At 42.7% G+C, this 23465-nt stretch overlaps 1 protein-coding gene across 1 annotated transcript; it reads right to left on the reverse strand.

Moving 5' to 3' along the window:
* Nucleotides 1-1122: 1122 nt before the first annotated feature.
* NTS (neurotensin) lies at nucleotides 1123-21254 on the reverse strand. Its single transcript, XM_084811783.1, has 4 exons — nucleotides 20890-21254; nucleotides 15154-15215; nucleotides 4257-4481; nucleotides 1123-1490 (listed from the first exon to the last, which is right to left on the reverse strand). The coding sequence occupies exons 1-4, from the start codon at nucleotides 20963-20965 to the stop codon at nucleotides 1347-1349; spliced, it is 507 nt and encodes a 168-aa protein (XP_084667909.1). The 5' UTR covers nucleotides 20966-21254; the 3' UTR covers nucleotides 1123-1346.
* Nucleotides 21255-23465: the final 2211 nt, after the last annotated feature.

The raw sequence follows: 23465 nt of genomic DNA on the forward strand, positions 1-23465 counted from the left end.
CAGAGTTCACAACCCAACAACAAACCATAGGTTCCCTTCCTGGGTTGTTCATAGTTAACAAACCATAGTTAAACCATAGTGCAGCGTTCACATATAATGACAAACCACAATTCAACAACAACCCATACCCAACCCATACTCTGGGTTGACATTACATGAGAACCAGGCCTTAGGGTTGTATCCAGCAGTTGCACAAGTGAAAGTTATCTCATGCAACTGATCTTTCTCTTCCCCCTCCTCCATCCTGCAGCCCCTGAATGCCCCCCACAACCCTCTCCACAGGGCCAGGGAGCCCTCCTGAATAGTAGGGACTATGGGGCTGCAGTGGGAGGGGGGATTGTCTGAATGATCATAACTAAGAACTGAAGACCAGCTCTAATAACAACCATAATGATTACTTTAAAAACCAGTTGAAAATGTTTCCATTGTCTTCAATGGAATTTGAATTAAGCTTTAAACTGTTCCATTTACGAACAATCTAAAGAACAGTCTACAACACTGTGTCTGTTTAACATGAGTACAGAGTATGTTCCTGAGGAAGTGAGGTATTCCTTATGCACTTACAGTGCAATCCTATACATGTCTACTTAGAAGTAACTCCCATTGATTTCAATGGGTCTTACTGCTAGGCAAGTGTGCATAGCAATAGGACTTCCAGATAAGTGTGCATAGCATTGCAGACTTAATTGTGGAGTTGCAGTCCTATGCACACTTATCTGGAAGTCAGTCTTACTGAACTGAGTGGGATTCCTGTTATTCAGCAGAGGTTTATGCTCTAAGTCTATCTAGGGTTTAAGGTATACCTGACTTTCTTTGGATTGTGTCCATCATCTTCTGAGTCAGTTTGAATTAGAATATAGAGATAAATGCATTTTGAGTGTGATGAATTTGTGAATATGGCTTCTACACTATTTGATGGGAATAATTCAACATCATTAATATTAAAAGGCTTTCAATTGCCAGTTACTTGCTTAGTAGGTCTGGATAATTCATCATGCCTTGAATTATAAAACAGCCTTGTGAGGTTTTCTACAGAAATGTTTTTGTATTTGTTGAAAGGTGTGTGCTATAGAGTAAGCAATGTTGCCAATGCTTTAAAATTCTCACTGGTGTACAACGCATAATGCTTAGAAACTAGATTTATTTGTAAATGTTTAGTCCAGTTAATTTTAAGTAGGAAAAAGTTACAATCAAGAAACAACAGTGGCAAAAAAGATACAATTATGCTATCATTTTGATCACTTTCCATAATATATTTCCCACACAAATAAGATTTAAGGTTGAAATAAGGTAACCATAAAGCACAGTTACATATAAACTAAATAAACACTACTTTAAGTGCTGAGTCAGTAATACGAACTCCTCTTCAGTATGTATGGTCGCCGGGCTTTGTTAACATGTACTTGCCGTTTCAGAATGTATGGAGTTTTTCTCTTCATCAGATCTTTCTCTTGGTTTGTGTCTGGGTCATAAATGTCTTGCTGAAGTAACTGTTGGTGATAAGAAGAGAATATGGAATTATTGCTATAGAATGACTTTTGGTGAAGGGAGGGGAGGGCATCCAAACTCTTTTTAAGTATCTATATTGCTGCTTCCCACTACAAAACATGAATGACTCAATGAATATAGAACTATTAACTTGAGTAAATCATAACACAGTCACTTTCAGCCAAGCTTTAATATGCATAGCCCTAGCTAAATAGGGAATTACACCTGGAAAGAGGTGATCTATGTAAAATGCCCTACTGATGTGTGGATTGTGCAGTCCATCTGTGTTTTGTGGATAGTCAGGCATTGTCCACTTCATTGTCTGCTCATTGATGGATTTGGATATCCCCCACCCCCATGAAAATATACAGAAAAATAGCACCAGCACCCCATTTTTCATATTTTTCTTAGCTCACTAAAAAATCAATGAGCAGAGTGCACAAAAAACTATTGTTACACAGGAGAAGTTGAAGATAGATCGGAGATGTATAAAAAATATTTTTTAAAAAATGGCATATGCATTCATGTATTTTATAGCAAGTTTCATAGTATTGTATGATCAAATTTGCGTACAATACAATTCTGAAAAAAAAATTAAAAAATGGTCCACAAGTCCACAGAATCTGCACTACTCAGAAAAACTGGTCCACTCTGGATTCAGTGGGTCAGATTCATAGAAATCCAATGTTGTTTTGATCTGTTGCAGATTTCTCTGATATCCATACTTACTCCAGCACCTGGATTTGTGCCCTCAGTAACAAACAAATTGGAATTCCACTAACCAGCTGTTCTGTAGAGTCTCCTTCTCTGGTTCCCTGCCCCATGGGGGCAGCCATCTTGTTTTCCTCCAGGAATGCCCTTGGGAAAAATGCTTATTCATCATGTAGTGTCATCAGCTCCAGGTTTTGGAGAGCCCTTGGGCAAGACACCCCCAATGGGTCCCCTTCCTCAGACAATCTACCTTTTCACCACCATTGTCAACAGCTGCTATGACTCCTCATCCTCTTTCTCATCATTGCTTCCAGTTGCCTGCTTGCAAGGCAGGGAGCCAGTGAGCAAGTAGGCAGTAGCATCTATTCCTGTTTCTCACCACCATGTCTGGGCCACAGTGAGAGGCAGGTAAACAAGCAGGTTGCAATTGTAAAGAGGAGGAGGCGAGGAGCAAGTCCAAGGAACTCTTTGTCAGTGGGCCTCTGCTAGTGTGTGGGCCCTCAGCAGTCACCAGCTATGCCTACCCTTGATGCCAGCCCTGAGCATCATTTGCATGGGGTGTTCTGGCCCTAGGGATGGACGAAAGTCCCCTACCTGGTCCCGCAGCTTGCTTCGCGGTGGGGGGGAGGCGCTTCGGTTCTCCCACTGAAGTTCAGGCCGGGGGGGAGGCGCCCCACCTCGCCCAGCTGAAATTCAGGCCGGGGGGGGAGGTGCTCCGCCTCGCCCGGCCGAAATTCAGGCCGGGGAGAAGCGCCCTGTCTCCCCGGCCGCGAAATACAAAAGTGGGGGGGAAAAAAACCACCCGTGATAGGCTACGTAATGATTTATGTAGCCTATCACGGCTGACTTTGGGAATCTAGCCGTGATAGGCTACGTAAATCGTTACGTAGCCTATCACGGGTGTTTTGTTTTGTTTTTACTTTATTTTGTAATGGCGGTGGCGGCGGCCGGTCAGAAGACTGGCCGCCGTCCCTGCCCCCGCCGAACCGCCGCCGAACTCCCGCCGGGACCCGCTGCCGAGCGGGACATTCGAGGGAGGTAAGTCCCATCCTGGGGGGGGGGCGGAGAATTTCACCAACAATTTCGGGGGGCCGAATGTGTCGACATTCGGCCTCCCCAAGATTCGTGGAGAAATTCTCTGACATCCCTATCTGGCCCACATTTTCAAAGGAACAGCAGAGCACAGGTAAACCACCACTAGAAGCAGCCAGTTAGCTTTGTTAAAGCTAAAAAGAAAAAAATGGGGGGAAAATGGTCCATCTAGTTGAAATGTAAATTACACAGAGAGAGAGAGAGAGAGAGAGAGAGAGAGAGAGAGAGAGAGAGAGGTGTTTGACTTTCCACTCACCATCTGAAGATTTTGCAATCTTTGGGGAGGGTTTCCCCTACCAGTATGACACCCCCCCCCCCGCAAGAAAACAGCTTTGCCAAATGCTTCAGTCCAGTACTAGATACTGGACTGAAGGTCATTTGGCAATCTTATGACACACTAATTTTGAACTGGAGTCTTTCTGGTTGATAGTTCTGTCTCTTAGCCGCTACGCTATACTAGCATAGGCTCATTAATGTTTGAAACAGGACCATTACAGAATTTAGTTATTTTTGGAACAGCGGATACTCAAGACAATTACAAAATGAAGTTGTGGTTATTTAACATAGATAGCTGGATAGATAGATAGATAGATAGATAGATGGAATGACTTTGCAAATGTTTAAAGGCATGTCTTTTTAAGCATTATTCACATATTGTTGGACTGTGACCCAGTAGTCAGAAAAGGCTCTGAAGCTTTGTGTTCAGATTAAGTCCCATAAAACTGCCCTCATAATTTAGGAATAAAACTATGAAATTCCTCTAGAAATAAAAATACCTGTCAGAATACCTATTAAAATTATGAAATATTTCACTCAGTACATTGCTAACTATTATATAAATCAAGCAGGTATCAAATGGAAATAGTTGTGTTCATATATTTTATGAATAAAAATGTTAATCTATCTTAATATGATCAACAACAAACAAAAGCAAGGTGTCCAGGTAACTTGTCATCTGGCATTACCTCCCAGTGGTGAAAGGTTCTGCTGTGGCAGACTTTTTGAAGCTGGTATAGTGTCAACATTGCTTCCAAAGTGAAGCCATCGAGAGTAGCAGGGAATTGTCTTCTTGTCATGGGATCTTCTTGATCAATGTCATCTACTTCCTCTTCTTGGTTGTTCTGATTGCTTATAAGGTCACAAATATTTAGAAGAGTCATTTTCCACTGAGGAAGCTTTGCCTTGTTTATCTGAAAGATATAAAATGCACAGTGTATAAAATGGTGTTCCCTGTTATCAGTAAGTAGTTCTACTTGAATACCAGAAAGAGGTGTTGTGGTGAGGTTGTTTACTTAATGATGGTTCTCTGGAGCATTTTATCTTTTATATTTATTTTCAAGATCAGATAATATGGAGTCACTTTGAGCATAGTTTACCATGGAAAAGCAGCATATAAATCATCCGATGATGATGATAATGCGTAACAGGGAGCCCAAGAAGAATCCAGTCTAAAAGAATAAGAGCCAGGCTATGCATTAGAGTCTAATGATGTGGATAGCCTTACTATGTGCAAAGCAGCTAAGCTCTGTTTGTTCAAAATTCTGAAGAATCTCTCTCTCTCTCTACAGTCAAAACATGCTAGAAAGAATTGATGGTATCAAAATCTAGACTTATTTTGATGGTGTCAAAATCTAGACCTAGGGCCTTCTGTACCTTATTTGGATTGGATTTGGACTTACTTGAGTCTGTATGGCTTTGGGTGTCCAAAACAGAGGGACTGACATGTTTTAGAGCAGCCTGCCCCAACCTGGTGTCCTCCAGATGTTTTGGGATAGACATTCCATCATAGCCAGACAGCATGACGGTAGCTGAGGTTCGGGAAGGCTGCTTTGGAGTCTATGTTGATGTCATCAACATGGAAAAGGCATAGATTCCCATCTACCCTCTAAGTCACACCCATCTGCGGATGTATCCTTTTCACAGAAGATGTGAAAATACAGCAGAAATGGCCATTCAGTCAATGGGGGAAATGTAGTTGTATATGCATGAGGCATCCCAGGACTGGTAAGGTCCTCCTTACCATCTCTCTCCACACCACAGGATAACTCCATGCGGGTAGTGAGTGTGTAGCAAGGAGAACCAGGCCCCACTACTGACTTCGGTGTGCTCTCAGGCCCCTTTGTATCATGAGGACTATAGGTCATGTATGCTAAGAGGTATTCCATGTATCAGAGAAGGCTGTAGCCTGAACTGTGCAGAACAGGCTCTGCCTGCTATCCCCCACCCCGTGACTCTAAAGGGAAAAAACGTATGGCCCAGTCACTGTTGTTCACACTGCAGCAGTCTGCCCTAATGTCAGGGATGCTTCTAGGAACTACATTTCCCTTGATTCCAAGAGGCCCAGCTATCTCAGAGGCCTCTAGATCCTGGCAACCTCATAATGTCAGCAGGACCAAGGCCTATTCATAATTAATTGGGACTTCAGTTAATTGGGATTAATACATGCCCAAATTAATATTGAAAAGAAATTGTAATTAATTAATTAATTAATGATTAAATATGAAGCAAAACTAGTAGGTTCCTCCCATCCCTCCTTGCTGGCTGCTGGTAGCTAATCTGGCCTGGTCCTCACCCTCCATACTCCTTGGGATGGGAAGACTGTTCATAAGAGAGAAATCAAAAGAAGTTAAAAACTGGTCAGGATTCCCTTGGCCCCCTGTATCCTTAAGCACACACACACACACAAAAGGAGAGGCTTCTGTCTCACGCCTTTAATTCATTATTCACAGGTTCATTACAGATACAAATCCTTGAAGACAAGGCTACAAAGGAATGCCTCCAGGGGATTCAAATGGGATAAACAAGAGTTGCCCGTAGTTTGAGAGGATGGGCTGTCTGACTAGGCTAAGTTAGGGATGGAGGTCCCGCCCCTTGCCTGCTGCTCCCCAGCGTAGCCTCTCATGCATTGCTAACCAGTTCGAACATCAATGCTCTGCCCCTGATGTTTCCCTCTTAGCTCTGCATCTCCACCTGGCGTCTCTTAGGTCGCACACCTCAAGCCCTGCCTCCTCCTCCCCGCTGCTTCTCACAGAGGGGGTGAGGGGGAAGCTTCATGCCCAGCCATCTGGGGGTTGGTAACCTGAGAAGCACGCCTCCCCATATCTGAACTGGCCTGTGCAAAAACCTCTTCTTGTTCTGGCTGCTCCTCTTCTGAATCTGAGCTGCTAATAGGGTTGGCGGAGAATTTCTCCACGAAACTTCGGGGGGCCGAGCGCCAACGTGTTCGGCCCCCCGAAGAAGTTTCGGGGAGAAATTCTCCGCACCCCCCCGCACCCCGCACACCCCCCCGGGACGGGACTTACCTTTCCCGAATGTCCCTCCCGGTGGCGGGTCCCGGCAGCGGTTCGTCGGGTCTTCGTCAGGGGCGGGGGCGGCAGCCGATCTTTCGACCGGCTGCCGCCGCCGCCATTCCAATAAAACTAAAAAAAAAACAAAACACCCCCGTGATAGGCTACGTGACGATTAACGTAGCCTATCACGGCTAGATTTGCAAAGTCAGCCATGATAGGCTATGTAAATCGTCACGTAGCCTATCACGGGTGACTTTAAAAAAAAAAAAGCGCGTATGGCTAATGGCGGCCCGCATAGGGAGCCGCCATTCACATTCCTTATTTGGTCGCTGTAGTCTACGTAAAGATTACGTAGACTACGACGAAAAGAAGGGCATCGCTATTTGTGTTGCCCTTATTTTCGCCGTAGTCTACGTAAATCTTTACGTAGACTACAGCGACCAAATAAGGAAAGCGAATAGCGGCTCCCTATGGGGGCCGCCATTTGCGTACGCCCTTTTATTTTATTTTTTTTAAAGTCACCCGTGATAGGCTACGTGACGATTAACGTACCCTATCACGGCTGACTTTGCAGATCTAGCCGTGATAGGCTACGTTAATCGTCACGTAGCCTATCACGGGGGCGTTTTTTTTTTTTAACTTTTTATTTTGCGGCCGGGCGAGGCGAGGCGCCTCCTCCCCGGCCTGAATTTCGACCGGGCAAGGCAGGAAGCCTCCCCCCCAGCCTGAATTTCGTCCGGGCGAGGCGGGAAGCCTCCCCCCCCCGGCCTGAACTTCAGGGGGAGAGCAGCGAAGCGCCTCCCCCCCACCGCGAAAAGCTGCGAGACCAGGTAAGTGGCTTTCGTGCACCCCTAGCTGCTAACTGTCTCCTTGCGCTCAGAATCAATCCTGACAAAACCCAGCCTCATTCCATGTGAATATGGTCTAGCACAGGAAAAGGTGGCAGATGAGTGCTTCAGGCTCCTCTAACACCCTTTGGGCAGAATCCAATAGGGCGCTTACACCTCTGCTGATTCCTTTTGCCCCACTGATTCCCTTCTGCAAGCAATGGGTCCTGCCAATTCTGTTGCACAAGTGGAACCCACTGCTGACACAAGGGAGATTTAGCACTTCCTAGGAGAAGCCCAAAATGAACAGAAACGCTCATTTCTGGAAGGAGGTAGGTCAGCAAAGCTCCCTTATGTGAGCTCTTCTGACCTGCCTTCTTCCAGAAACAAGCATTTTTGCTCATTTCCAGTTGGTCCAGAAGCAGTGAATTGCTGTTGCCAAATAGTGGGGGCCACTTATGCAACGGAACTTGTGGGGTAGCATAGAATCAGTGGAAGCAGAAGCGCCCCATTGGATTCTGCCTTTTGTCTGTATGGAGCCTTCGGAAACATAGACAGAGGGAACTGGTATACTAAATAATAAATGTAATAACAAGTCATGCATTCCATCTCCCTAACCCAAGAATGAACTGCCAATCAAAAATGTAATCATCACTGCTGCTCACTCCCCACTGTCATCCTGAGAATTCATCTTATTTTTCCTTTCCTTCTTTTTGAATCTTAAGGAAAGCAGTCCAGAAATGACTGGACAATCATTTAGGAACCATCTGCATATCTGAGAAGTATATGATTGCCTTCGTCATACATGTTCTAGAATAAATATTGTTACAGTGAAATCCTAAATGTTCATTCAAGAAGGCTGGATCCTGGTTGCCATTTTGTTTGGCTGCATGGACCCCTTTGTTCTTGCATTTGCTTTGCAACAGATGGATAGGCTGTGAAATTGCCCTTCAGGGCTAAGAGCAGGTTCAGTACCAAAGTAACCTCCTTTTGAAATGTCTTTCTTACTTACTGAAAATTGCCACTACAGGGCTGGGGAATTTGAATAAGGTGCCTACTGCAATTTCACAATGGGGCATTATTTTATTAAATATTAGTGAAAATTAAATGCTAGGATTTTTTTCATAATAAATATGAGCTTTTTCATGATTCAAGGCAGGAAACAGGCTGTCTAGCCGCGGGATGGTAGAGCAGGTGGGCAGACACTGGCCAACACATAGGAAGCATCGGAACGACACTTCCGCCCTCCCCGCCCTGGCATGGAATGCCCCATTTTCACCAATAGTTAGGCCTTGGATTGACACCAATAGTTAGGCCTTGGATTGAAGCTCTGCCTCCTGTAACAACTAATATTCCTGGGTTTCCACCTGCCACAGTTAACAGTCTAGAGAGCTGAAGGTCAGCAGGCAGGGACTTTTGCAGAGCTTCCTGTTCTCCTACAGAATCCAGTGGAGGAGCAACTGGTGGATAAATGGGGACAGGCAACTGCCTGGACATGTGGTGGCGGTGGTGGGGGGCTCCAGAACAAAGCTAGATGGTGTGTGGGAGCTGCTGGGACTGGTGGTGGAGAACAGGATATTTTCTTTCTGTGAACTTCGTTATCTGAGGAATTAGGATCCAAGCCTGATTTTGCATGATCCCTTCCTACCCCAGGAAGCCCACACACTCCATCTCACATTGTTCATCAAGCCCCAGTCTCCGATCCCATCTTCAATGTCACTTCTGCTCCCACTACTTTTCCAAAGATGAAAGTAAAACTAAGAAACTGCAAAACAAAACTGGACTTAAAAAGAAAAGGAAAAGGCTTATTTGTAGGTTACTGTCAACAATATCGAATTTCAGGTTAAGGCTGTTGACCAACCATTTTCTTTTTTAGGCAGATTGCTAGGAATAGCCCAGGAATGGTCAACACATGCAATAATGGGTAGGAGTAGGAGATCATTGGAAATCCCTCAGTATTTGTATGACATACTCATCAGATTTTCATACTGCGTTGCTTTAAGGTTGAATGGTAGATTTAATCCTTCCACTTTAATTTAAAAACCTCATCTATGCTTCTCTTGAAAAGTCTGTAGTCCAATACCACAAATGCAGCAAGGTTTATTTTAATTAGGAAATTAGATAGAATTTTCTGGAAGTGCTCTGCTTTTGCATGCAACAACTCAATGTCTGTACATCCATGACTGAAAACTACTACTGTAGATAAAAAGAGAGTGCTTTACAAAGTTCTTCTTCACACAGCATGTAGTTAAACTATGGAATTAACTATAGAATTCGGTACCACAACATATAGTGATGGCCACCAATTTGGATGGCTTTAAAGGGAGGTTAGATAAATTTCTGGAGGAGAAGGCTATCAATGGCTACTAGTCCTGATGGCTATGTGCTACCTCCAGTACCAAAGGCAGTGAGCCTGTGTGCACCAGTTGCTGGGGAACATGGGCGGGGGGATGCTGTTGCACTCATCTCCTGCTTGTGGGTTCCTGGTCAACAACTGGTCTGCCACTGTGTGAACAGAATGCTGGACTAGATGGACCCTTGGTCTGATCCAGCATAGCTGTTCTTTAGCTCTGATGTTCTTAAGTGCATTGCAAAGAAGCTCAAGTCTCCCCCCCCCCTTTTCTTTTTTGCAAAGTGGCAAATAATGCTTTCCAAAATGTGCATAAGTGAAAACCTTCACCAGTGTAATAAAATGTTTTGCTTTCATCTTAAAAAGCTCACCTCGTGTACATTCTTAAATGCCAATAGCATTGTTTAAGTAAGCAGTGAAGATGAGACTGACCAGAACATAAAGGCTGGAGATCAGTAATCAAAGCCTTAACAATTCTGAGTCCCTTGCTCCAAGTGGGAGTGATGGCCGGTCTGTAACTGCATATGTTGACAACTGATTGAATCAAGAACACCTACCTCTCAACGTAGAAGCTCTCCAGGGGGGGAAAAATGCTTCCACTTTAAATAGCCAAACAATTTTTCACTTGAGGTATTTAGGTTTCTTCTCTATTTACAAGGCATGAAGATTCACTAATAATGTCCAAAGCTAACATGATCCAGTTACGTTTTTAATGAGGGTCACCAGAAATACAGATATTCAAGATCTGATTAAAAGTTAGGGACACAAGCTCAGATCACCCAAAGGTTGAGAGATATGAAGGATCAAAGAGCCTTGAGGCAATCTGATGAAACACTGATCATTGCAATGTGAATAATTTGTGCAAAGATGTTCGATCTCTGCCTTCATTTCTTTTGATTATCATAGCTTGCACATAATGTGACAACTTGCTGCAGTGTTGGCCTTGGCCTTGCTTTCCTTATGAGGACAATCTGAAAGGGTTACGTCACTTTACTCAGCCCCATTGAGTTTGGAATTCACTTGAGCTCTGAGAGAAGAACATAGCCTTAGCTTCCCCTGCACTCTCCCCATTCTGGCAATATTTTGCTTCTTTTTAGGTTTAAATGAATTTTTTTGGAAATATTTAATAGCAGTAACTCGGATCATGTTGCCCTTATGTTCATTTTCTTTGGGGTGGTGGATGCATTTGTAACATGCATTTGCTTACATTTCATTTTGTTTTGATCCTTTTTCATTTCATTTATTGTATTTCTATACCGCCCCATAGCCGAAGCTCTCTGGGCAGTTCACAAAAATTTCCATCTCAAGTTCTTCCTCGGTAACTAAAGAGGGGTTTATTTTATAAAATCCTCATTTTAAAAAAAACCCCACAAGTACTCTTAACAGGAATAATGTAAAATTTCTGACATTATATGTAACTGTTTAAAACTTAATCATCTGAAGTGGTTGGATGCCTGTTGCTCCATCTTTAGATTTGTAGCACCCTCACTTCTTTCATGACTTTTCTTTACCTCTCTCCGTATATATACATATATCCAACAATCACTACCCTGTAATATAGTCCAGAGGGGTAGCGAAGTAGTTTGTTATAGCTAAGACAAAACCAAGTCTTGTGGCACCTTGAAGAGTAGAGCCCATGAAAGCTTATGCCACAATAAATATATTAGTATTTAAAGGCATAATCTTAGGCATGTTTAGAAGAAAAAAGACCACAACATCCAGCAGCCCAAAAAAGACCACAAAACCCAGCAGCCCTTCAGCCAGTCATGTTAGTTGGGGGCATGCTGGGAATTGTCAGACTTTTTTTCTGTCTAAACATGCATAGAATTGCATTGTAAGGCAACCGCAAGATTCTTTTTTTTTTTTTGCATCTTCATTACAAAACCAATTTGCTGTTCCTAGTGTCAGTTAGGTCCTTTGGTTGTCCATCTCCCTCCCTCCCTCCCTTCCTCCCTGATATACATTTTCTAGTTTTCTTTAAGCTTTTGTACATTTCCCTGGCAATTTATAAAAGCTATAATTATCTGAGTAAATGTTTGAAAGAACTATGCTTTACTTCAAAATAAACACTTTTCTGGTGACAGCTCAAAGTGTCAACTTCCTTTCTGTGGCTTTGACTGTTTTCTTGAACAAGTATTAGTCCAAAGGAAGCCCCAAGACATCAGTAATTTAATTATCCAAGACAAGAGGTTATCATAATAAAATTGAAGTGGAGGTATCCAGGGCTGGCCCTCTCATTAGGTCGGGTGAATCCCCTGCCTCAAGCAGTGGAATGGGAATGGCTGCAAATGGCACTCCTTGCCACTCCCACCAGGGAGGTGTGCCACCTCACCAGCCCCACTTTCCCACTGCATCGAATGATTTCATGTGGTAATTCCTCCCACAGGGGGTTTCAAATCCAGAAATGCAGGCAGCGTGGGAGATTGCAGAGCAACTGAGAGATGTGTAATAGAAAGGGGTGGAGGAAAACCACACAGCACCCTTAGCCACTTTATAGTGATCAGGTAAGCTCAAAACCACCACCAAAATAGATTCAAAATAATATGTCCTGAGAATGAGGCAGGGAAATGGAAGCCTCTTTCATGCAGGATGATGGACCCCTCCTCTGTGGTTTGCTTTCCAACTCCGTAACACAGAGATACAGGTGCAAAATCTCTCTCTCTCTTTCCCTCTGTGTGTGTGTGTGTGTGTGTGTGTGTATTTGGTCTATCATAAACCAAAGTACAAGGGGTATATATCTTAGTGAATTTAGCTTATGTTGATGGTTTGAAAGTTGGTTTAAATCAAATATCCCAGTTTAAGTGATTTATGGATTGGCCTGCCAATCTGAAAATTTAAAGAGTATAGCCTGGACAAGGAGAAAATGCTTCTTATTGCTCTAAAGTCTTATTGGTCTACAGAATGCTTTATGTTTTGCAAAATATTCTTACTCTATAACAAGCCAACATACAGTATGATACCCAGCAATGCTCACATAACATCTCTGCGTTAAAAGGACTGCAATGGCTGACTATTAGCTTCCAAGCCATGTTCAAGGTAGGGGTGTACGAAACCCCACTTACCTGGCTCCGCTGGGTTCCACTGGGGGGGGAGGTGCTCCATCCCTCCCCCCAGAATCCTTGCCGGGGGGGAGGCAATCTGGTCCTCCCCCCCGGAATCCTTGAAAGCCGGCTGTGCTCCGCAGCGGCTCTGCAGAGCAGGTGGCCAAGCCCAGGCCAGGGCTGTCTGCAGCCGGATTTCCAGCCGCGGAGGGCTCTGGGTAAGAGGAAAAAAAAAACACGTACGCAAATGGCGGTGGCTACGGCCGCCGCCATTTGCATTCCTTATTTTTCTTCATCTTAGTCTACGTAAATATTTACGTAGACTAAGACGAAGAAAAATAAGCAACGCAAACGGCGGCGGCTGTAGCCGCCGCCATTTGCGTATGCCTTTTTTTTTTTTTACCCAGACATTTTAGGCTACGTAAAAACTTATGCAGCATATCACATCTCTGTAAAAAAAAAAAAAAAAGACAAGACAAGACAAGACAAGACAAGACAAGACAAGACTGCAAATGGTGGCGGTGGCAGCCGGTCGGAAGACCAGCCACTGCCGCCACCACCCGGAACATCCGCCCCAGGTGAGTCTCGTCCCGGGGGGGATCCAGGAGGGGTGGGGGGGCAGGCCATTCCGCCACGGAGTTCAGGGGGCCGAATGCACTGGCATTCGGCCTCACCAAGATCTGTGGCGGAATTCTCTGCCATCCCTAGTTCAAGGTTATGTTATTGTCACACAAAGCCCTAAACAACTTGGGACCAGGGCCAGATGTACACCTTGTGTGTCATACGATCTCATCAAGGTGATGCAAGATTCCTCTTGCGCATTTACCTTGTAGCATACCCAATGACATCTGTTGTGGTATTTTGGATAATACAGAATAAATACCGGGAAATAATGCTACAAAACTGGTATATAGAATGTGTAACGTGCCTGAACTTGAATTAGTGCATTTCAACACTGATAAAAAGCACTAGTGTAGATCTAGCCCCAGATATCTAGCAGACCACCTTCTGTTATATATACCCACCCAATTTTAAGATCATCAGAGGAGATCTTGCTGGTCATTCTGAAATTAATGGAATATTGCCACATAATACCTTGACAACAGGCTTTCTCGGTAGCGGCACCCACCCTCTGGAAAACCCTCCCCCATGCAGTTCAGGAGGCAGAAAGTGTGGCATCTTTCAAACGCCTCCTGAAAACACACTTGTTCACCCAGGCTTTCCCCGGCATGTAATTAAATTAATCATGCTGCTCCATCTTATTGTTCCTTGTATCACTCTTGTTAGAATTTGAATTGTTTTTAATACTGTATTTTAAATGTGACTTTAATATTTATATGTAAACTGCTTAAGGATTTTATTATATTTAGGGGTATATAAATATCAACAAACAAATAAACAGGACTATGTATTATATATTTATTTTAGAGTAAGAATAACAGCAGGGTATGTTATCTCTACCAAGGCTACTGTTGAATAGAGAGTGTTACATTCCATAGACCTTTGGTCTGATTCAGCAGGTCATGGTCATATGAATTGCAGGTAATGGCTTGAAAAATATTAATATTATTGACTACAGCCTGCCAAGATTTTATTGCTTTCTTGTTTCTGAAATGAAAAGATGATAGCTGTGTATCAAGGAGCCCACTTTTAATCTGTGCAATAAATCTTTTGACTGCAAAGTATTAGATATATGCTTACTTTTCCAAAGTCATATATGAAGGAGATTTTTAGGTACCGTTTTTGGCTACCTGCCTGGCAACCAGGTGTTCTGCATTTTAATATGCCATCTGTGGATCCCAAGTCTGTAAATCTGCGATAAAATATGAAAGATACCATATTCCCAAAATGGAGGAGCCATAATTCACTGATTTCATTCTGTGGAAGCATTTTTATTGTTTTAATGCCCATCAGACATATGTAGTTATATGGATAAAGATAGCAGTTCTTGCTATGGGTGTTTACTGCTTTGACATGTTAATTTTACATCTCCAAAAATGTTCCAGTGTTGTTATGTGATGTGACTTGAGGTTAACTTTGCTTTCATCAGGCATATTCTGACTAAAGTATATATTTCTCTCTAATGAATGTACATCATCCCATAATTTCAAACTAGCTGTTCAGTGAATGTATCAACAGTACAGGTGAGAAAACATTATTTTTCATCATCTCTTCACCCATTTTTTAAAAACTAAGTCTGAACTGGAAGACAATCTTTGCACATCTGGGAATATGTTACACTGAATGTTTATCTTTCAACTGTTGGGCTTAGATGTATGCTAAAACATCTATGTTTGCATTGAGAATTCATGTTTTCTGTGGCTAAAGAAGGGGGAGGGGAGAAAAAGCATTACCTTTGATGTATACATATTGGTCAATAAATCAGCTTCTAAGGCTTTCATTTCCTCTTCTGAATCTGCAAGGTAATCAGAAACATATGTTTACTATTACGTTATAAATCAGTAGTGTTTGGGTTTCAACACATAGGATTTAGGAATATCCTCTAAAGAGATTTTAGGGTTAAGCACTGGCTAAAATAGGAGCTTGGCAAGTGTTTTGCTCTTTAATTTATGTTCCTTGATTTATACAGTCTCTTCAGGAAAACACAGTTTAGCCATGAAAGCAACTTATTATTAGTCAACTGCAACGTTTTAGGGCTCCATCAGCAACATGGAAGGCAAGGGGGAACCCACTTATTCTGTGCAATGGGATTAGGTTAAGTGCCTTCATTGTTTTAAGTTCCTACTGCATTTACGGAGTGTGTAATGTGTTTAGAAGCAGCTCCTGCAAATTTTTAAATCCTAGAGGTTGAATAGATTTTTTTAAACATCTTTTCAGTGGAGGGCAGTTCATGGGCATCATTCACCATGAAAATTTGGAGTTATTCAAGACTGTTTATACAGATCTCAAATTGGTTCCCCCCCCCTTTTTTTTTTTTACAATAGATATGAATAAAATGGAAATAGATTTATGGTTTCAATTGGACTTAAGGTTTTCTGCCAATGTAGACAACCTGGATTGTTAGCATATTAGAAAATCATGAAGTATATTTCCCAAAGGAAGAATCAATCTGGAGGAGTGAAGCATAATTAAGAAGTTATTTATCTCTTTTTCAGAAGAACATTTTATTGTATCCCCACCCCCCGCAGTGGAAACCCTATGGCCTGATGCAGCTAAAGATAGTAATGACTAAGCCTAAACTCCTATGCACACTTGCTGTGTAAGGTCCACTGAAACCAGTAAGGCTTACTTCTAAGTAAATATGGATAGCACCAAGCTCTTTGTCCCATTGAAAAGTATGGGTTGGATTCAGACTTAGTCATACATACAGTAGACCCATTGAAATCAATAGGACAAGCTAGTTACTAACTTAGGTCCCATTGATTTCAATGACCCTACTCTATGTAGTTCCATTGAAGTCATTGGGACTTAAGTCAGTTACTAACAAGTCCCAATGACTTAAATTGGTCTACTCTGAGTATGACTACATCTGGATCCAACTCAATGGGATTTAATTTAGTGGTGATCAACTTGTTCCATTGGTTTCAATGTGTCCAAGACATAAGTAACTTTGGGGCTAAACTGTGCAAACATACATGAAAATGATTAATGGGAAATGTGTTACTAACTGAAAAACAGCAACAAATATTAGCTTAGCATGGTAAATGTATGATCACTATATTGATATCTACCTATGTTCTCAAGTTCACACAACCAATACAGTATCTTCTAAAAGTCTTCTTTGTATGATGAGTGTAAAATATGTGTAGCATATAGATATCAACATATAGGTGTATGCCACACCTCCTTGAAGCAAATGCCAGAATATTTGTTGACTATAATGGAGTTAGATTGCAGTCCAGAGAGGACACAAATGGCATGCTTTTTAAAAAAAGAAAATGTAAAAAGGATGTTGCCCAGGATAGGCAATTATTTTGTAGTGAATGATGCCAGAAACTTTGGTACAGAATTACAGAAATTAATGGGGAGGGGGGCTTTTAGATGTATTGGCATGGGAGTGATTAAAAAAAAACAACTACTGTATGCACCTGCTGGTATGGGAAAAAACCTTCCTGAAACAAAAATGTGAATGAGAACTGTTTAAGAGCACATACAAATGGACATACATTAAAATAATGTAGAGCAGGAGAATGCAGGAAGAGTTGGGAGGGGGCATTATCTGTGCAGCAGAATCAAAACATTATATATTCAGAGGAAGTGAAATCTACTCAGGACTGTACACATGATGATAATGCTTCCAATAACACCTAAAGCCAGATGGTTATACTTTGGAATTGCCTTTGGAATTCTATATGGATGATATCCTGTCCATTTCAAAGAAATCACAAAGATATTTTTGAACCTTAGAGCTGACTTCATCCTCATGTCATGCATGATGGATCATTTCCTAGGATTTACTGAAAGAAATGGTAGTTTACTGGTAGCTTCTGTCATACTGTGTTCCAGTTCAGTTATCCCCAGTTCTAACTATAAATATAAATCTAAGAGTCCAGATAGAAACCTCAGTGAATTCAATGGCAATTGTTCAGTGTTCCACAGACTTTCCATGTATCATCCAGCCAAAGTTAATCACTTTTTGAAAGTTTCACAAATTTTAATGAAATATATATTTTGGGATGTGTGTAATCTTCCCATTGGAATCAACTGAATTTTAAAGCAGTTAAGACTAAATTATGCCCAGGATATCAGCCATGATGAATAACCATGCACTCAGACCTTATGTGTGTCAGTGCACAGTTACAACAATCATTCCCCACTCCCCATTTGCAAAAGAAAAGGGTATTCCACTGAGGGGAACAAATTCTGTCATTTTAATGGATCCTAATACTTCTTTTCTTATACAACTGCCTTACACTTCAAAATAACAATTGATAACACAAATATTTTTTTTTTTAATGAAAAGTTGTGATCGTTGTATTTCCATCACTGGGATGAAAATAGTTTACATCCAAGTACTTCTGCAAGATGTGAATTGGGTTGTTATGATGCCCAAATATTTGAAATTGTATAGAAGTTTAACCGTGGTGTATAGATTTTTGAATATAAAGGTAGAATATATCGGATTCAATTTGTTAAAAATATGATGTTTGATACAATCCCTCTCCCCCCCCAAAAAAACATTTTGGAAGTAATATTCATTGGCCAAAGCTCAGCACAGAATTATACTAGTAAACCCCACTGATCTGAAAGGGACTTTAATGTATGTATTCTAACAGTGCCCCCTGGATTGTGGCTTTTGACTTACATAAGTCTACATAAGATATTCCAAGGATTAGTGTTTAACTAAAGCATAATCATTTGAATTTCAGAATGCACACTTTTGCTCTAGTCCTGAATCATGCATTATGGATTTTTGAATTGGATATGGAAAAGCTGAATCTGAATTATAAAAGTATATCTATGGCTTTTCTCTAAATTGCTCCTTGAAATATTTCATGTAAAGTGATACAGTGCTTTGGGACACATGCAAGTTTGATACATGGTACTTTTATGTCTCCCTGTGTATAATAATGTGTGCCATAAGAGTTACAGACTACTTTTCAATTATATTCTAAGTAAAATTATATTCTAAGTAAAATTAACATCAGCTACTAAAAAAAAATTTTAGGGAGAGGGGTTGATTTAAAAAAAAAATCCATGCATTAAATATCCACTTCACTCATCTTTCTGTAGGATGATGTGCTGCTATACTAGAGATTTAAAACCTAGAGATTTTCATCTACATTTCAAACAGTTTTTTCCTGATCCTTTAGCTTCATGTGAAATAAAGTCAATTGATGGGTTTCTGTTTTCAGCTATGGACTGATGGGAGAGACGCAATTTGTCCTTTCAGTAAATCTTTCTTACCCATAGTTTTAGAATGGTAATTCTCTTTTAGCTATGTAGCCTTCCCTCTCCTTTTGAATCAAAGCTGGTAACAAGCTCCAGAGGGGTAGCTGCATTAGTCTGCTGCAGCAAACCTGACAAAGAGTCTTGTCACTCTAGTGGCATCTTAAAAGACTTACACATTTATTATGGCATAAGCTTTTGTGGACTATATTCCACCTGCATCTTATCCTATTCATTCTCACAACCACCTCTGAGACTGATCACTATCATTACTGTATTTTACCTGTAGGAAACTTTTTTCTGGATACTTCCAAACAAGGCTCTTATGATCATGCCATTCACAGAATTTTACAGGGGCAGCAAACATGGTTGTCTTCTACTCATAATGCCCATGTGTTTTCCCACCACCTCTTCCACCTTTTTTCTTGCCATGGAAAACCCATTAAGGGGGGGGGGAAATGGAATAGGTGCATGATGCCTTTGGATTGTAAGCACCAAGACCCCTCTGTCTGGAAGTACCCTGAGTTTCAGGGGAAACGACTTGCCCTAAAATGAGCTAGCAAATGTACCACTGATCTGAGACTAGAACCAAGTTTTCCTTTTTCAAGAATGGCTCTATTGCTAGACTAATGTCATGTGTGGTGGTCTTTCAGTTAAAGAGGAGTGGGCAGAAGGAAGGTCAGGAGGACCTACTGGTACATCTCTGGGAGATTTGCAGTAGATTGGAAAGGGTTTTTGGCTTCCAATAGTTTAACAATAGCAAGTAAAGCTGAAAGTTTTAAAACAAAATGTCTGCGGTAGCCGGCTTTCTGCTAATTGCCTCTTGTGTCCCTCACCTGTACCAGGTCTACTGGCCCCTTTGAGAGTTTTGTGCTGGAATCCCTGATTTATGGTAACTCAGATGTAGGTTTGCATTTGGATATGCAATATATGGTTCATGGGGGTGGGGTGCAGTAAGTAATTGATTCCATTGCCCCCACCCACTATGATTTTGCACCTGGCCAGTAAAAAATGAAGCAGATCTTACAAGCCCAAAGCCTGCCCACCTTCCCTCTGTATAAGTGGAGATCGGTAGCACTAGGAACCGTCTATCTTGAATTGCTCTGCCTCTGTTTGCACCCACACGCCTACCTAGATCTGGATGGATGATATCCGCTAATCCAGCCTTCCCCAAACTGGTGCCCTCCAGATGTTTTGAACTACAACTGTCATAAGCCCCAGTTAGCATGGCCAATGCTCAAGAATGCTGGGAACAGCGCAGTACAAAACATCTGGAGGGTACCAGGTTTGGGAAATCTGTGCTAATCCATGGGAATCGTTCACATGTGGTCCATCCATTTGCCAGGTCCTATAACATAAGAACATAAGAAGAACCATGCTGGATCAGGCCAAGGGTCCATCTAGTCCAGAATTGTGTTCACATGCTGGCCAACCAGCTGCTCATGGGAAACCCACAAGCAAGACATGAGTGCAACAGCACCATCCTGCCCATGTTCCCCACCAACTGGTGTCCAAAGGCATACTGCCTCAGACCAGAAGTAGCATATAGCCATCAGGACTGGTAGCCACTGATCGTGATCGCCTTATCCTCCTTGAATTTGTCCCATCCTCTTTTAAAGCCATCCCAGTTGGTGGCCATCGCTACATCATGTGGACGTGAATTCCATAGTTTAACTATGTGCTGTGTGAAGAAGTACTTCCCTTTATCTGTCCTGAATCTCGCACTGATCAGCTTCATGGGATGACTCCCTTTGGGTTCTAATATTGTGAGATAGCGATCTTCCTTGATGGAGTTACTGTATCAAGATAGCCTACCAGTCGCTACACTTAATCCGTTCTTAACAGATGCAGGGAACTAGTTCAGAAAACTGAGGAAGGCTGGTAACTGGGCAAGGAGGAGGGTTTTAAAAAAAGCAAGCCAGTTTCTCGAAACATGTCATGTGCGTTAAGAAAAAGCGTGGTTTAAAACAACAGCGACACAGCTCTGAATTCAGATCCCTCGCAACGACAGAACGGGAGCTTCTGAGCGCCCAAACACTCCTGAAATTGACCAGATGGGTCTCCTGCATTTCCAACCCCTCCCATCCGTGCAGCGCTGGCCGCTGAGCCCAAATCACTCGGCGGCAGCGTCCTCCGGCTCATCGGGACGGGAGGGCAGCCCGAGAGAGCCGCTTCGTCTGCTCGTCCGCCCGGCACGAGCGCCGAGAGAAGGGCTGCTGCGCATGCAAAACGGGGCTTACCTGTGCACAGGCTCCAGGAGGCGAAGGCGAGCAGCATCGCGCACGCCAGCTGCATCCTCACCATGATTCTTGCCATTTTCTAGCTGTCCCTCTAGAAAGTAAAGTCCATACAAAGGACAAGATGCGCGCGTGTGTGACAGAGACAGAGGGGAGGCGGGGGGGGGGGGGGAGATACACACGCACAGGGGGAGACAGACAGACACGGACGCGCAGAAAGAGAAGGGAAAGAGGACTGCCTTGAGCGGATTTCTTAAGATCTGGACCATAAAGGGAGCTCTAGACGATTCCCTAAGTATATAAGCAAAAGGAGGCTGATGTCACAAACGCACAGCAGCCACTGTCTTTTAATGAAAAGCCCGCCTTCCCGCCCGGCTGCGCTCCCTCCTCCACCTCCCCACACACACCCACACCCACACATACACGCGCGCTTTTTTCGGAGCGCGGTTGACGCTGTTCACTAATTGCGCTGCGCTGCTTCACACTTCTTGACGCAGAGAGAAGGGGAGGGGGGGAGAGAGAGAGAGAGAGAGAGACGGAGCAAAATAGTAATATTAAAAAATATTATTTTAAAACCATGTTAGGATTGCACCCCGATTCTAAACACCGATTGTAGTCGGACTTGTTCGGAGGACTTGAGAAAGATGGCATTTGATTTCTTTCTTTCTTTCTTTCTAAAAAATATTTTATAATTGCATTTTATGCACTTCTTCCTTCAAGCCAATGGTATACAATGCCCCCTGGCCCATTTTGTCCTTGCAAATCTGTGAAGCAGGCTAGGCTGAGATACAGCAACTGGTCCAAAGTCACCCACTGAGTTTCATTGCTGAGCGGCATTTGAATCTGGGTCTTCCTGGTTCTAAGTATGGCATTCTCATTCTCACTGGTCCAACTACAAGATTCTGCATCACTTTGGAGAGGTGTCAGGGCCCAAGCCTGCGTAGACATGTAATGTCCACAGACACCCCACCACCACCACACACACACATAGCTTTGTTAATTCAGCAGCAATTACATATACTCTGCACATATTCAGAAAACTATTATTTTTGTTACTTTGTAGATTCAAGGGTGAAACTCCAATGAACATTTACTAAAATCATCTGTAACCCCCACAGTGTATGAGTCATCTGAATTTAGAAAGGGGTGCATTTAAAGATGGTGAACGAATGGTGTTTGAAGAGCTTGAGCTTCATGCTGGAACTCAAGCATATTGTGGAGGCCATATCTCCAAAACTTAGATGTGTGCAAGCTGCCTGTTCTAGTTGGTAAGACCAAAAAGAGTTTTGTTGGTTTTGCTCCAGCAGCCTTACACAGCTGCGTCTCTGGTAGTCGATAAGAGAAATGCACTCTGCTCATTCTCAGATGCTTTCACATATTCAATCTCTTGCCCTAGGTGCCTGTGCGGAGCTATTACATTCAAAACATGTCCCACAGCCCAGCCCCAGAAAGAATTAAAATATGTCTGGGTGCACTTCAACCCAAGAGCTCCTCTGAATGTAGAGCTACACTAATAGATGTTGCCATTAAATTATTTCATGGAAGGAGGGCAAGAATACAAAGACTGCAGTGCAATCCCAGCATATATCTACTCAGGGTGTTTCTACATTAAGCAAAGAACCTGCAAAAACCCACATCATTTCCGGAGCTTCCTGCTTTCAGTTTCTTTGCGGGATTAGGAAGGGCTTCTTACACAGCAAACACTGGTTTGAACTGAGGGAGCGCCTTCCTCCCTCCCTGGCATATGTGCAAAGGTGGGGGGAGGCTTGTTTTCATAGCTTAACTTCTGCTGTATTGTTTTCTCACAGCCCCCTGGAAACCTCTGACTTACTTCTGAGTAGACATAAAATGTAAGATTGTGCTGCAAGTCTGCAACCCTTGGCACACTCATGTGGGTGTAAGCTGAATTGAATTCAATGGGAGTTTCTTCTGAGTAGACATAAGATCACCCTGTAAGTCTGCAACCCTCAGCACAGTTACTTGGGAGTAAGCCCCACTGCACTTAATAGGGTGCTCTGAAACAACAGAGGACGTTGCTTGCTTCCGAGCTTGGTGCGGTGGCGGATCAGATGTGTCTCCCTTCATTGCAGGGAGGCATTTTTTACCCTCTTCTCCCTCCAATCGAGAAATGCAAAGGCAGGAGATGCAGGTGATTCTTGCCCTTGCTACTGTCAAATCTCATACTGACCATGACCCCAACAACTGAAAATGAATGCCCACAGTGGGCAGACTCAGTGGTTTCTTCAGCTCTTGGAGAATTTCACAGGGAGGTCATGGCATTTCTGTTCTATGGGCTGGAAAAAATACCAGATTTTTTGTGTTCAGGGAAAACACAAGATAGGCTGGAAGAAATGGCAGGAGACACCCTGGAGGGTAACAGCATCATCTAAAGAGCCCGCAAACTTCTGAGAGAGAGCCATCTCAATAGCAGGATAAAAGCTCCATGTGATGAACCCCGCAGAAGCATGTTCCACTAAGTTCAACAGGACTGACTCTTAGGTAAGTGCGTATAGGACAGCAGCTTTAATAATCTTTTAATAAAGACTAAAATTTGACTTATAAAAGTATCTCGCATGGCT

This window comes from Heloderma suspectum, chromosome 7 (assembly GCF_057233095.1).
Source record: "Heloderma suspectum isolate Gila_16-S chromosome 7, 16-S_ref, whole genome shotgun sequence".
Lineage (NCBI taxonomy): Eukaryota > Metazoa > Chordata > Lepidosauria > Squamata > Helodermatidae > Heloderma > Heloderma suspectum.